The 12,813-nt window shown below is 40.6% G+C and overlaps 2 protein-coding genes across 2 annotated transcripts; both read right to left on the reverse strand.

Annotated features, from left to right (window-relative positions):
• Positions 1 to 240: 240 nt before the first annotated feature.
• LOC122660852 (21.7 kDa class VI heat shock protein) lies at positions 241 to 1,430 on the reverse strand. The gene is made up of 2 exons (XM_043856103.1): positions 1,088 to 1,430; positions 241 to 622 (listed from the first exon to the last, which is right to left on the reverse strand). Exons 1-2 carry the CDS (start codon positions 1,397 to 1,399, stop codon positions 326 to 328), a joined length of 609 nt encoding a protein of 202 aa, XP_043712038.1. The 5' UTR covers positions 1,400 to 1,430; the 3' UTR covers positions 241 to 325.
• A 5,640-nt stretch (positions 1,431 to 7,070) lies between these two features.
• LOC122663365 (coniferyl alcohol acyltransferase-like) lies at positions 7,071 to 10,540 on the reverse strand. Its single transcript, XM_043859042.1, has 3 exons — positions 10,031 to 10,540; positions 7,272 to 7,615; positions 7,071 to 7,227 (listed from the first exon to the last, which is right to left on the reverse strand). Exons 1-3 carry the CDS (start codon positions 10,538 to 10,540, stop codon positions 7,191 to 7,193), a joined length of 891 nt encoding a protein of 296 aa, XP_043714977.1. The 3' UTR covers positions 7,071 to 7,190.
• Between the last annotated feature and the right edge of the window lie 2,273 nt (positions 10,541 to 12,813).

Below are 12,813 nucleotides of genomic sequence, written 5' to 3' on the forward strand. Positions count from 1 at the left end.
GTTATTTGATTAAGAAACTCAAAGTGCCTTTTCTCCGATGATCGTGTTATGTAGGTTTAGCATAAGACCCATTTCTGATATACTAGCTTTTGGTTGTTTCCACTCTATTCTTACATCTGAGAGCATGGGGTTGCATTTAACAAATTTTGTTACTACATTTAGAAATATAGAGAATGGTAAATTCTAGAACTTATTGTCAGGAATGCTTGTTATGAAAAATCTTTAACCTCCTTGATGCTGCTTTAAATATATGCATTGTTATTAAAACATAGTTCCACTATATTGAATTACATATACGTTCGTACACCATCACTGAAGTTAAAAGTTACTCATGTGAACTCGAATCTCCTGACCCTATATCTTTTCCTTGAGGAATATCAGACTTTGAAGGAATCTTTGGAATTCTTATCTCTAAGTGTATGTCATCATTGACATTGGCCTCCATTTTCCTCCAATCTGCGTCTTCTGGGAGCTCAAGCCGCCGAACATACCCGTACTCCCACCAGTGGCCATCTTTCCAGTCCCTCGTATTGGATTCTCGTTGCTGCTTCCATTGCCCACTGATCTCCAAAATCTTCCCATTCTCCACACATACTTGATTGTTGTATTTGCCAACCCCTGGTTTTTCAAATCATTAGTGTTAGGGATGCTCCATAATTTCCACCAATTAATGGGTGTGTTTTTTTAACATGAATCACAGGGAGTCTTGGCCTTATCCTCAACCCTTCCTACATGTGCCGCATATAATTTCCATTCCTGGGTAGCTTTGATTGAATTTAAGATTTTAATTTTATGAATTCAGTGAAGAACTGATCTCATAAAATGCAGCCCCCAACCCCACCCTTTTTTTTTTTTCTAAAGAGTTTATTTATGTGTGAATCCAGGAATCAAGGATAAGTGCCACAACTCCTTATTAGCTTTTAATGTAGAAAACTCGGTTCACGACAGTTTTTTCCTTCAAAACTCTGCACTGAGACCATCATCTTGTTTGCTCATACGAAAAAAAGAAAAAAAGGGACACTGCATGGTTGGGTGCACATCTATGTTGATATTTGACAAAAGTTGAAACCAGCTATTTACCTGGCGGCAGTTCTGCTATTAGTACATACTCTGTTACCGTTTCAGACCAATCGACAGTGGTCTTGCCAGAGCTCTGGAGTGCCGAGAGCAGAATTTCTGATTCAAACTCCCACAGAGGAAAGGCATCGGATGGATCAAAGAACCTTCCGAACAGCAATGGACTGAAGAATGACCCATCACCAAAAACCTTGAGCAGTGTGGGTGTGGTGGGGCTATGCTTGGAGATAAAAGACTCGAACTTGTCTTCTGTTAGTGAGACGCCCCATTTCTTGGGGTTCAGATCTTCTGATCGAACTTCAAGCTGTTTCCGGCTGGACATATTTGCTGTGCATAAACTGATATTTGAGAATATATATATAACAGAGATTGAAGTTTTATGCTTCTTATAGCGTGAGACCACTCTTTAAGAAAGCTAGTGGACAAATTCCATTGGAATTTTTGGAGGATTATAAAGCAAAAAGAATATTTCTTCTTCTAGCCCTTTCTCATCTCATTGATGTGTTGTACGTAACCAATGCGGAGGCAGATATGGCACCAGGAGATGCCATGTGGCTCCCCCCCTCCCCAAGGGGTTTTCCTTTTGTATCTCAAGAAATTTATTAACACACAAAAAAAAAAAAAAAAAAGGATCTGACCCTCTGATTGGGATTGAGGAAGGGTATTTTTGGCTTCATGCAAATAGGGGGTTGAGTTATTCACTCTTCAGAGAATTCCTATAAAAAAGTCAAATCACCAATGGTTGTGTGAAAGTAAACTTAATTAAAAAAAAGGGAGCGGGTTCTTTGAAATGCACTGTGGCCCTTGTGTCAGTGTGCAAAAGTATCAACATGGGTGAAATTTTTGTCTTTCATAGGGGTAGGGGCAGTCATGCCCCTTGTGTCTGGTGCAGGGCCTCGTTGCCTTTTAGGATTCTTTCTCCCTAAAATAAATAATTTTCCAATAGGATGAAACTTCTATATGAATCTAACACAATTATTCTCTCTCAACTAGTAGAAACGTAGACGTGAGAGTTTTGAAAGTGCTTGGTCCTTGTTATGTAATTCATTAAAAGTCTGGAGATTGGAATTGAAAGCGTTTGGTTCTTATTATGCTTTTTATGTGCTATTAAGAAAAGGAAAATGACAAAGTTTTTCTCCACCTATAGAGGACGGTTTGCCCACCATCCTAGGGTTAACAAACTCCAATAGGGTCTTACCATTTTTCCCAAAAGACCCTCACGATGTTCTCTTTTGTCCTGCAATGAATTCACCGTGGGTGGAAGAAAACTCAGTCCAAAGAAATATGTTTTACAAAAGGTGGGTTCTACAGTTTATGCCCAAAAATGCAGAATATTTGTACTTTGTATAGACCATGGTATGCATAGATGACTTTTTGATGACATAAATTCGAGAGAGGTTTTCCTTCACCTTGGGCATTAATGGAGGTGGGATTAAAATATAAATGAAAGAAAGGTATTATGGACCTTCAACTAATAGGGTAAAGAAATAATGGCATTCTGATCATGGGTTTTCTTTCTCCTTGGGTAGAGAAAAACTTTCTCCGAAATTCAATATGGGTTTGAAATCGTAATCATCGGGATTCAAGACAAAGTATTCTCCACTCGCCAGAGTGGATTTATATATGTAGAGTGTTGTGATCATACATTTCATTTTGGGAAAATATCATCCCCCTCTCTTCTAAGTATCCATAATATCAACTCAATCCCTAAGTTTTGAATAATGAGAATGCTTTACCCTACTTTCCCAAGATTCTATCAACCTACCCTAACCGTTAAAAAACGTCATTAAGTACTGATGTGGCATGTATAAAATTTCTAAAACCCCAAAATACCTTTACTATGTTTACCAAAAAAACCCCCTTAAGATTCTATTCCCTTTTTGTCCTCCCATACTTTCTCTTTTGCGTCGTCTTCTTCCTCTATGCTTCTTCTTCTTCTCCTTCTTCCGCCAGCACCACCATTATCGCCACCACTGCCGCCTCTGATCCTCTTCCACCGCCACCACCACGGCGAGGCAAAAGTGGGAAGTTGATATAAGAATTTGGAAAACCTAACCCTAGTTCGTATGTATAACAGACAACCCGCTCCCCCTTTCCTTCCTCACTCATTCCTTCATAAAGCCCTAAAACCCTGTGGCGTCTCTTACGAACACAAATCTTCTGTGTGTGTGTGCTTATGTGTGAGGAAGAAAGTGATGCACTGATGCGGATTATCTTCTAACATCTTTTTTATGAATCGATCCAATACACGTTTCCCTCAAATTTTCCTTTACTTTCTCTGTTCTTGGTTATAGGTAATGTTCTATTTTCAGTAATGTTGATACGCTAGCAATGAGGCACTGAAGTTGTGGAGCAGAGTGAAGCGGTTGTTGGCGGGAAAAGAGAAGAAAGAATTGGTTATGTCGTGGTTGGGATACGATGAGAAATTAGTTAAGGGTTTTGGTCGATAGAGCTGGAGAAGATGGAAGAAAGGAAAAAAAAACCGAGATGGAAAGAGAAAGTGGGAGAAGTGATTTCAGTAGAGGAAAAAAAAGAAGAAATAGAATGGGATATGATAACGGCTGGAAAATAGAAGAAGAATATGGAAAATGGGAGAGGGTTCGGTGGGGTTTTGGTGGGATTTTTTACAAAAACAGAAAGACAATAGAAAAATGAAGGAGAAAGTGGGTCAGTGGTAGTGGAATCAAAATGGGTTTCAAGAAATAGGAAACAGAGATGGGTTGTAGAGGTTTCAGGTCGACTAGATGGAAATGGGGAATAGGAAGAAGGAATGAAGAATAAAAATAGAATGGATGGAAATGGGTTTCAGTGGGGTTTCTGTTTTCGCCTCATCTTTTTTATGAATCGATTCAATACATGGTTACCTCAAATTTTCCTTACGCTCCCACCTGCTCCATTTGGGCTCCACATTTTCTTCTTCAATCCCCATGGTTTAAAAGTTAAAAACTTCGAATTGATGCGATTCCTTTATCAACCCTTAGAATTTGATCCAGAATCGAAATCTGGATTGGTCAGCGTGATTCCAATACGATCAAGGTCGATGAGAAATTGGCCGGAACATGCCTTAACCCAAGTTTCAGCATAAGGATCGATTGAGTTGCTGGCGGAGGAAGAAGAAGAAGAAGAAGAAGAAGCAGCAGCAGCAGCAGCAGCAGCACAGAGAAAGAAAAGGAAATGGGAGAAGACGATGCAAAAGGGAAAGTAGGGAAGGGCAAAAGTTTCAGCATAAGGATCGATTGAGTTGCTGGCAGAGGAAGAAGAAGAAGAAGAAGCAGAAGCAGCAGCAGCAGCAGCACAGAGAAAGAAAAGGATATGGGAGAGACGATGCCAAAGGGACAGTAGGGAAGGGCAAAAAGGGAATAGAATAATATTGAAGACGATGCAAAAGGGAAAGTAGGGGAGGGCAAAAAGAGAATAAAATAATATTAAGGGTATTTTGGGGTTTTAGAAATTTTGTACATGCCACATCATCACTTAATGGCGATTTTTAACGATTAAGGTACGGTTGATAGAATCTTGGGATAGTAGGAGAGGATGTTATCATTAAGCTCAGAGATTCTCACCATGCATGGACCAACCATGGTAAGGGAGGCATCCTGAGGTGGTTTCGTAGATACAATAATCAGAACCAGTAGTGCCTAAGATATGCTCTAAAATATGCTTTACACGTTCTTCCCTTCTATGGATGGGCTTTCAATTCAGTGGCAAGTGCTACTATAGATGTCCATCCTCTTCTTTTTTTTAATTTTTGGGTAGAAAGATGCCCATCCTCTTAGAGCTTAGTATTTTACGGTGCATAAATAAACAATATTCGCATTTTGTTGTTAGATCTGCTTGTGAGGAAGCGCTGTAGTGTATGCTTTAATTAATTAAGGAGGCAGGAGGATTAGAGAAGCATAGCGAGAAATTAAGGGGAGTTAATCCGATCGATCGATCCATCGTATTGGGGGGCAGGTAGGTGTGTACGAGTCATGCATGCATCTCTGATTATGATTATTAGATTGTAGCAGGTGGCTGCACATCCATCTGGTCCATGCAGCTTGTCATCCTCAACTCCATTATTAGAAAATAGAGAGACTAATTAATTAATTAACCTTTGGAAACTCGATCACTCCTCCTCCGATTCAATTCATATGCTTTGCCTGCACGCAGCTAGATCGATCAGAAGCCTAGCTAGCTAGCTAGCTAGTTGATATAATCTCTTTATACATTATTATTATTATTATTTGCTGATTGGCTGCAGTAGTGAGTGCATCATCCAACTTCTGTACCTACGTACTTGGTCCAATTTGTGATTCAGATTTTTCCCAGCAATTTTGCCCCATTAATTCAAGGAGAAAGTTTTGAATCTGAGTTTTATAGGCAGACATGCATGACTGGATTGTAACTAGCTTATATGGCTTAATTAATTATGTAGCTAGGCAATCAGTGAATGGCTATCAGAAGCGATTTAGTAGGACAAACATGCTTCATCGAAATGAATTGCATCCATATATCCACATGAATTTGATGTTTTTTTTTTTTTTTTTTTTTTGGGGGTAGAAAACATGAATTTGATGTTATATATGCCTAAGAATATTGCATGCCGCTCCCCCTCCCTGTTTGTTCAATTCTGTTCTCTCCCTGTAGGAAAAAATTTTGTTGCTACACTCGTGGTAACAAGAATGTGCTGGTAACCAAAGAAATGGAATAATTCACGTTACTTCTCCTTTGGGTTCATGAATACCTTCTAGGTTTTGGTATTTTGTAAAATACCATTTTCTCATTGGTTTTAGTATTTTCTAAAATATCTTTTAAGATCGATTCTATTTCCTTGGTTGCTAGCAGGGTAGCAGCAAAATTTCATCCCTCTCTTTTGCTTTCTAATATTGCCTTAGCAGTACATACGTATTCATTAGTAAGTGTTTGCGCCCTTAATTTTTTAATTTTATTTTTTGTAAATCATTCAAATTGTATTGGCAGGGGGAATGGAATCTTTTTAATATTTTCAATCTTGGAAGCGAAAAAACGTATAATATGCCTCAGATTTCTAATAACAAGTCAGCATTGATGCAAGGCAAGGCAACATATATATAAAATAAGAAAAGTAAAATAAGTTGGTCGGGTTGCCTTGTGTTTTTTAATGAAGAAGAAGTCATGCCATCTTGCAAACATACTAGTATTTATTTAAAAACAGTAGTATTACATAAGTATATTATCACGTACCGTATGTACCTAAATATGAATTTTTCTCCTCTCAGGTTCCCTGCCGGGTCAGGTGTGCGCGCAGGTTCCTCTCATAGGAGGGGTGTAAATGGCGACCTCACTCCACCCGGGCAGTGTGTTTGGGCAGGGGGTGAGGTCGTCATTTCCGTCCCTGCTATGAGAGGAACCTGCGCACCTGACCGGACAGGGAACTTGAGAGGAGAACGATCCCCCAAATATGTATTAGTTAATTAATTAAAGAAGAAGATAATCGTAGGTGAAGGGCCTAAATATGGCAGAAGCCAGCTGATCTGCTTCTAACAACTCCAACTGGGCTTTGAAGAGGTGCATGTAAACCACCCAGTCTCCATTCCCAGTGGGAGTGGGCATGGGCATTACGTAACCAGTATTCCCTCCCCATGGAAAATGGTAGGATCCAAACACAGGTTTACCCCAACCGAAGTCCACCTTTGACACTGGGAAGCGTTGTCCCGATGAAACCACAAATGCCGGCCCATCATTATTATTATTATTATCATCATCATCATCATCATCATTTTTGCTGCTTGCTGCTGCTGCTGCAGTATATCTTAGCCAACGCTGGCTCCGGTCGATGTGCTTCCACCCAATCGATCAATCCCAGGAAGTGTTCCTTTGTATTTGCTTTCTCCAAAAGTTGGTGTACAGCTTTTGCTGCCCAACTTAGTGGTCTTTTCTTAAGATCTTCGGCTCGGGCCTCTCCAAATGGTATTGAAAGAACATTTCCCAAATAGGTTGCCATGATTGGATCTCCTTCACTAGTAGTGCTGCTGCTGCCTAGTCTCGTTCTTCCATCAACTACGATGCCAATCTTACATCTCTTATTATTAGTATTACTATTACCTCCATCATCACAAACGCTTTTAGCTATGATTTGCCATAACAATGCACTAAAGGACTCGAGCTTGCTTATTCTTCTCTGCTGCTGCTGCTGCTTGTATCCGCCACCATTTGATGAGTACTCATCATCATGATTAGGTGAGCTGCTGGCCTGCGACTGAAGCCATTCAATATCCTTGGCAGTGACATAATAGATGCGGCTGATCATAAGGTCATCATCATCATCAACATCTTCTGCAGGTGGCGGTGGTGGCAACTTGGATAGAGGAACATACATGTCATCAATGGATGGGTCATAGCGCAATGGACGTGTTGGATTGAGAAGTGAACGGCGGAGACATGGGATGAGAGAAGTTGATTTGAGTCGAGCAATTTCGGACCATGCAACCAAAAACATGTTGGTTGAATACGCATCTGCTATCCGGTGGTCGAACTTGCAACCAACAACTATCCCTCCGCATCTCAGCTCCGTTGCCTGTATTTCCAAACTCATCAATTCATGATCCACTTAACTAATTAAACAGGGGCCGGATGTAATTTGATTCGTAATTGCTTAATTTTTGTTCAATTCCTCCCTGTCCTATCCTATCCTATCCTATCCTACGCAAGTGACTTCTTTCTTTCTTCGTTTTTTCACGTGGAACGTCGTCATCTCGTTTTCATTCTCACTCATCCTCACTGTGTCACAGTCACTAGCTATATAGTGATTTGGTTATACAATATTTGTTGGATTAAGAGTACATTAAGTATGCGTTCTGAATTAGTCATATTAAAATTTTAGACTCTAATTAATTAACTTCATTAATCAAACACCTTAATATATGTCTACTCCAACCGTTACCACATGCACATTCTCATGGTGCTGATTGTTCAAAGCTCTTTTTTGGGACTTTGACAAATTTTATATGGATTGAAATTTGAGCAGATGAACCCAAAATTGTTTTTTTTTTTTTAAGCAGATGGTGGGGAGGGGACCTTGGAGTTTACCCATATATACATAAATTTTGATTGCTTTGTCCAATCTAGCATATTTGGCAAATATTTTAACTATTTTCATAAGTTCATCCAAACGGTTGTGTGCATGGGAAAGTTATATATATATATATATTTTTTATAATAAAAAAAGATAAATAAGGAGAGGGTTTTCTGAGCAAACAGCAATCACCAACGAGGTATGATAGAACAGTTTCATATATAGAAGGGCAATAAGGTCATTTTATGTGGAGAGAAAGAGATAGAGAGAAAGAGAGAGAGAGAGAGAGAGAGGTGTGCCAACGTAACCTCCCTTCCTTGAATCATTATTTGTTCCATTTCCTGTCCACTCCATTTTCCCAAGTCCCTCTAAGAGGGGGTAGAAATGACCACCCTACCCCTGTCCGAACACACTATCCAGGTGGGGTCCCCCCTATTAGAGGGAATTGGGGAACTGGACCGGGTAGGAAATGGAGCAAATAATTTTCCCCCCTCCTTGGCAGCTCAAAGAAACTTCTCCCATAAAATAATAATAGAAAAGGTACTCTGAGGTGTGGAATGGATCATTATCCTCTCAGGTTTCCTGCCTGGTATAGTTGTCCGGTTTCTCTCATAGGGGATGAAAATGATGAGCTAACCCCCTGCCCGAACATACTGTCCGAGTGAGGTTAAGTCATCATTTCCGCCCCCTATGAGAGGAACTGGACAACCGTATCAGGCAGCGAACTTGAGAGGAAAAAAATTTCATGTGGTACAAGGTATGTGAGCTGCACCTGTGTGTGTGTGTCTCTCTCTCTCTCTTTGCTTAAAATGACCTTGTTACCCTCCTTTGTATGATACCATTTTATCACACCTCATTGGTGCACTTTCTTACAAAAGTTGCTAGCTCGGAGAACCTTCTCCCAATGATTAATAAAGAACACTCCAAAAATTCAGTCCCGCCCAGGTCCTCCGTCCTCGTACAGGTGCTCCGACAATGACATGACGGTCTTTGGGACCTGAGCCACACACCGGAAAATATCAATTTGGATCCTCTACTGCCAAGCTGCCGGGCAGGACCGTGCTGCGTAGACACAGCGAGGAGTGCAATGACCGCCTTACCCCTGCCCAAGCGCCTTGCCTGAGTGGGGGTAAAGCTATCATTGCGCGCCTCACCATGTCTGGGCAGCACGGTCCTGCCGGCAGCTCGATAGTAGAGGATCTCAATCCGAAAAATATCCTTCTAAAATATCTTTCCATGTCCCCACCACAGACAAATATACGTATGGATATGGGGATTGAGGAAATTACCAAAATTACACGAAGATTAATGTCAAATTTTATTTTTGAAGTAGCAGAAGAAGCAGGCAGGATCGAGCTGCAAGGGTGCGTTGGAAGATGTCTGGCGCACCCCAGAGCTCGATACATAGCCTAAGATGTTGTTCGGAATGTTTGGATCCTCTACTGCCAAGCTGCCCGGCAGGATCGTGTTGCCCAGTACTGTGTGCAATGTCCGCCTTACCCCTGCCCAAATGCCTTGCCTGAGTGGGGGTAAGGTGGTCATTGCGTGCAGTACCGTGTCTGGACAACATGGTCCTACCGGGCAGCTTGACAGTAGAGGATCTGGATCTTCGGATAGATGAGCACCCCAACGAGCTGGAAATCCTTCTCACCACCGAGCCTGTGCATTGAGCTCTGTGGTGCGCTTCCATCCTCACCAAGCAAGCGTAGCCATATGATAATAATGACATTAAATAAGAGTTCATTCGCCTTTTAATTATTAAGTTGTTCAACTGACTTCTCCCTTCTTCATTAATCTTGGGGGGGAGGGAGAAAGGAACCGTCTACCAGTTGGGAAGAAGGTGGACATCAAGTAAGTGGGGTTGATGAGGATAACTCAGCTGACTTGGAATAATTTTAATTTTATTAATCTCAGTACCTGAACAGAGAAGACGCCGGAGTGCTTATCGGGAACCAACTTCCCTTCCACGGTGGCATCTGGATTGTGGAGGTCGATGTGGCAGAGATCCACATCCGCATAAGCTTCGATGAAATCGACTCCACGGTTGTTGCAGAGCAGCTCCGGCTCACCAGCAGAGTTGGGAACCAGTTCCCCGGCAAACAAGTAGTAGGGCACGAGAGCTTGAGCAAGTGATTTCTTGAGAACGTTGACCATGGAAGCGAATTCATGATGATGACTACCAGCTGCTTTCGTCGTCATCATCATCATCGTGCATGCCATGGGCATGGGCATGGGCATGGTCATGGACGTCGGTGGCTTTTTGTAGCAGAAGAAAACGCCAACGTCCAGAGCGGGAAGGAGCAAGTCCAGGTTTGAGAGGGGCAGCCAATGCTCCTGCAATGGCAACACCGCCGCTACCACCTCTTTTCTCTTCACTTCTACCTTGAGCTCGCACCTCATTCCACCCATTCCACTGCTCAAACACATTACCACAAGACTCACGATCGACTAACAATTCGTCCCCAGCCCAAGTGTGTGTCTGTGTGAGAGAGAGAGCGAGAGAGAGAGAAGATTTCCAAAACACACAAGAGTTGTGTTGTGGATTTTGAAAGAGGGGAGGTTGATCGCGTATTTATACAACTTTTGGAGAGAGAGAGAGAGAGAGAGAGAGAAAGAGAGAGATGATATTTAATAAGAAAAATTCCATTTCATCATCAGCTCGAACTCGTTTGTACTGTATTTGGATTCTTGCAGACAACCGTCAGACCTAGTGCTCTACTGCTCCATTTCAATTCAACTTAAAAAAGGGGTTAGACCTCAAAATAATAATAATAAAAACCCTTAAAAAAGGGTTATCCTGTTTTTTCTTTTTTTTGGTAAAGAGGGTTATCCTTAACCATGCATGTGGTTAGATATAAGAGAACTCGATAAGATTGAAATCTGTTTCATTTCTCTCTTCCCTCCTCTACCCCCACCACTATATATAGGGGTGTTGTTCTCAATGCTGCAGTGCAGGCTGCGCTCAGATTCATGGGATGGGTGCAATGATCACCCTCCCCCCTGAATGGCAGGCTCATGTGCCTAGACGTAGCCTGCGCTGTAGCACAAAGAATAGTCTCCCACATATATATATGGGAGGAAGTTCTCTGTGCAGCAGCGTAGGCTGCGCCCAGACACATGGGCTACCCATTAGGAGGGCAGGATGGTCATTTCACCCACCTCATGTGTCTGGATACAACTTGCTATATATATATATATATATATATATATATATATAATTTTTTTTATTATTTTTTTATTTTTTATTTTTTGGTAATATTGTTAATTAGCTTCATCGATTTCCCTTTCGATAGAGCTTTTCATTTCAGATTCTGGTGATATATTGAGTGTCTAATTAAATTAGGTGATGTAGACATGCATATAGTTGGCATTAGATGTAGCTAGATAGCAAGCTAGTGTTAGCAGATCAATAATAGTACTACGTACTGCTAGCTAGATCAATAATTAGGTGCTAAATAGTCCTACCTGAAAATGAATAAAGGCAGATCGATCGACGACAATTAGGGTGGTTTGAGAATTTTATGAAAAGACACCTTACCCACTCCCTTACTTAATTTGATGACTAGTTGTGAAATGTTATAATGTCTTTCTTCTTAATTAGGTACGACAATATTTGATCTCTCTAATCCATCGATCTAATATAGAGAAATTTTGGGTTGGGTGTATCATCATCATGACTACAAGCAATAATATCTATAGTTATCATCCTTACTTGGACACGTTAGTTAACACACACACCCTACCCCTACCCCTACCCCAGCAGGAGACCTTCAGTCAACAAATTAGACCATCTCATCTCCAACTTTTTAGAGGTTGAAGTTAGTTGTAATAAACAGGAATGCCCTTAAATAATAATTAAAATTTCTTTTTTTTTTTTGGTAAATCTTAAATAATAATTAATTACAATAATAGAATTCCTAGTTTGCGTTCTGATGAGCCCTGCTAGCTACTTCATTCCTAATCAAGACAAGTACGTAGTGTTAACGGAGATATCTATATATCTATATATAGCAAAAAAAGATTCCATTCTGTGCTACAGTATGATCAGCTAGACTATAGCTAACTAGTACACCTAAACCTCTAATATATATATATATCGTTGCTTTGGATTTTCTAATATTATAATTAAACCTAGCTTATATATTGTATTGCATTTTGTGGATGAAGAGGAGGATCGTGACACAGCAGACAGCCCTTGCTAGCTTCCACTAACTATGGACAAGATCGATTGGAAGGCTCGTAATGTAAATAGTTTGTTTGGTTTATAAAAGTAAGAGAGAGATCGATCACAGGGAGAGAAATTAGGTTGACGTACAATATGGAGGAGATAGAAAGAACCACCAAAAGCACCAGGGGGAACATACATGTGTGGCCCATAATAGATATATGTCTGAATAATTTTCCTCCAAAAACCACGCCAATTGCTTCCTTGGATAATGGATATGCACAATAAAAAAAAAAAAGGTAAATTTCTCATTAAAAAATAAAAAAACATTATTACAACAGAAAGGGGGAGGGTGGGGGAAACATATGAAGCATATCCTAGATATTAGAAAATGATATGGACTTGTAAATTCCACCATCAACTAGACTGCCATATGGAAGCTGATGAACAAAGATTTCCTCCATGGGTCATCAAGATAAAATTATGTTCACAGCCCAAATTTCTACCACTTCACATTAATCTTCTTGGCACACAA

This window comes from Telopea speciosissima, chromosome 5, assembly GCF_018873765.1.
Source record: "Telopea speciosissima isolate NSW1024214 ecotype Mountain lineage chromosome 5, Tspe_v1, whole genome shotgun sequence".
NCBI classification, from domain to species: Eukaryota; Viridiplantae; Streptophyta; class Magnoliopsida; order Proteales; family Proteaceae; genus Telopea; species Telopea speciosissima.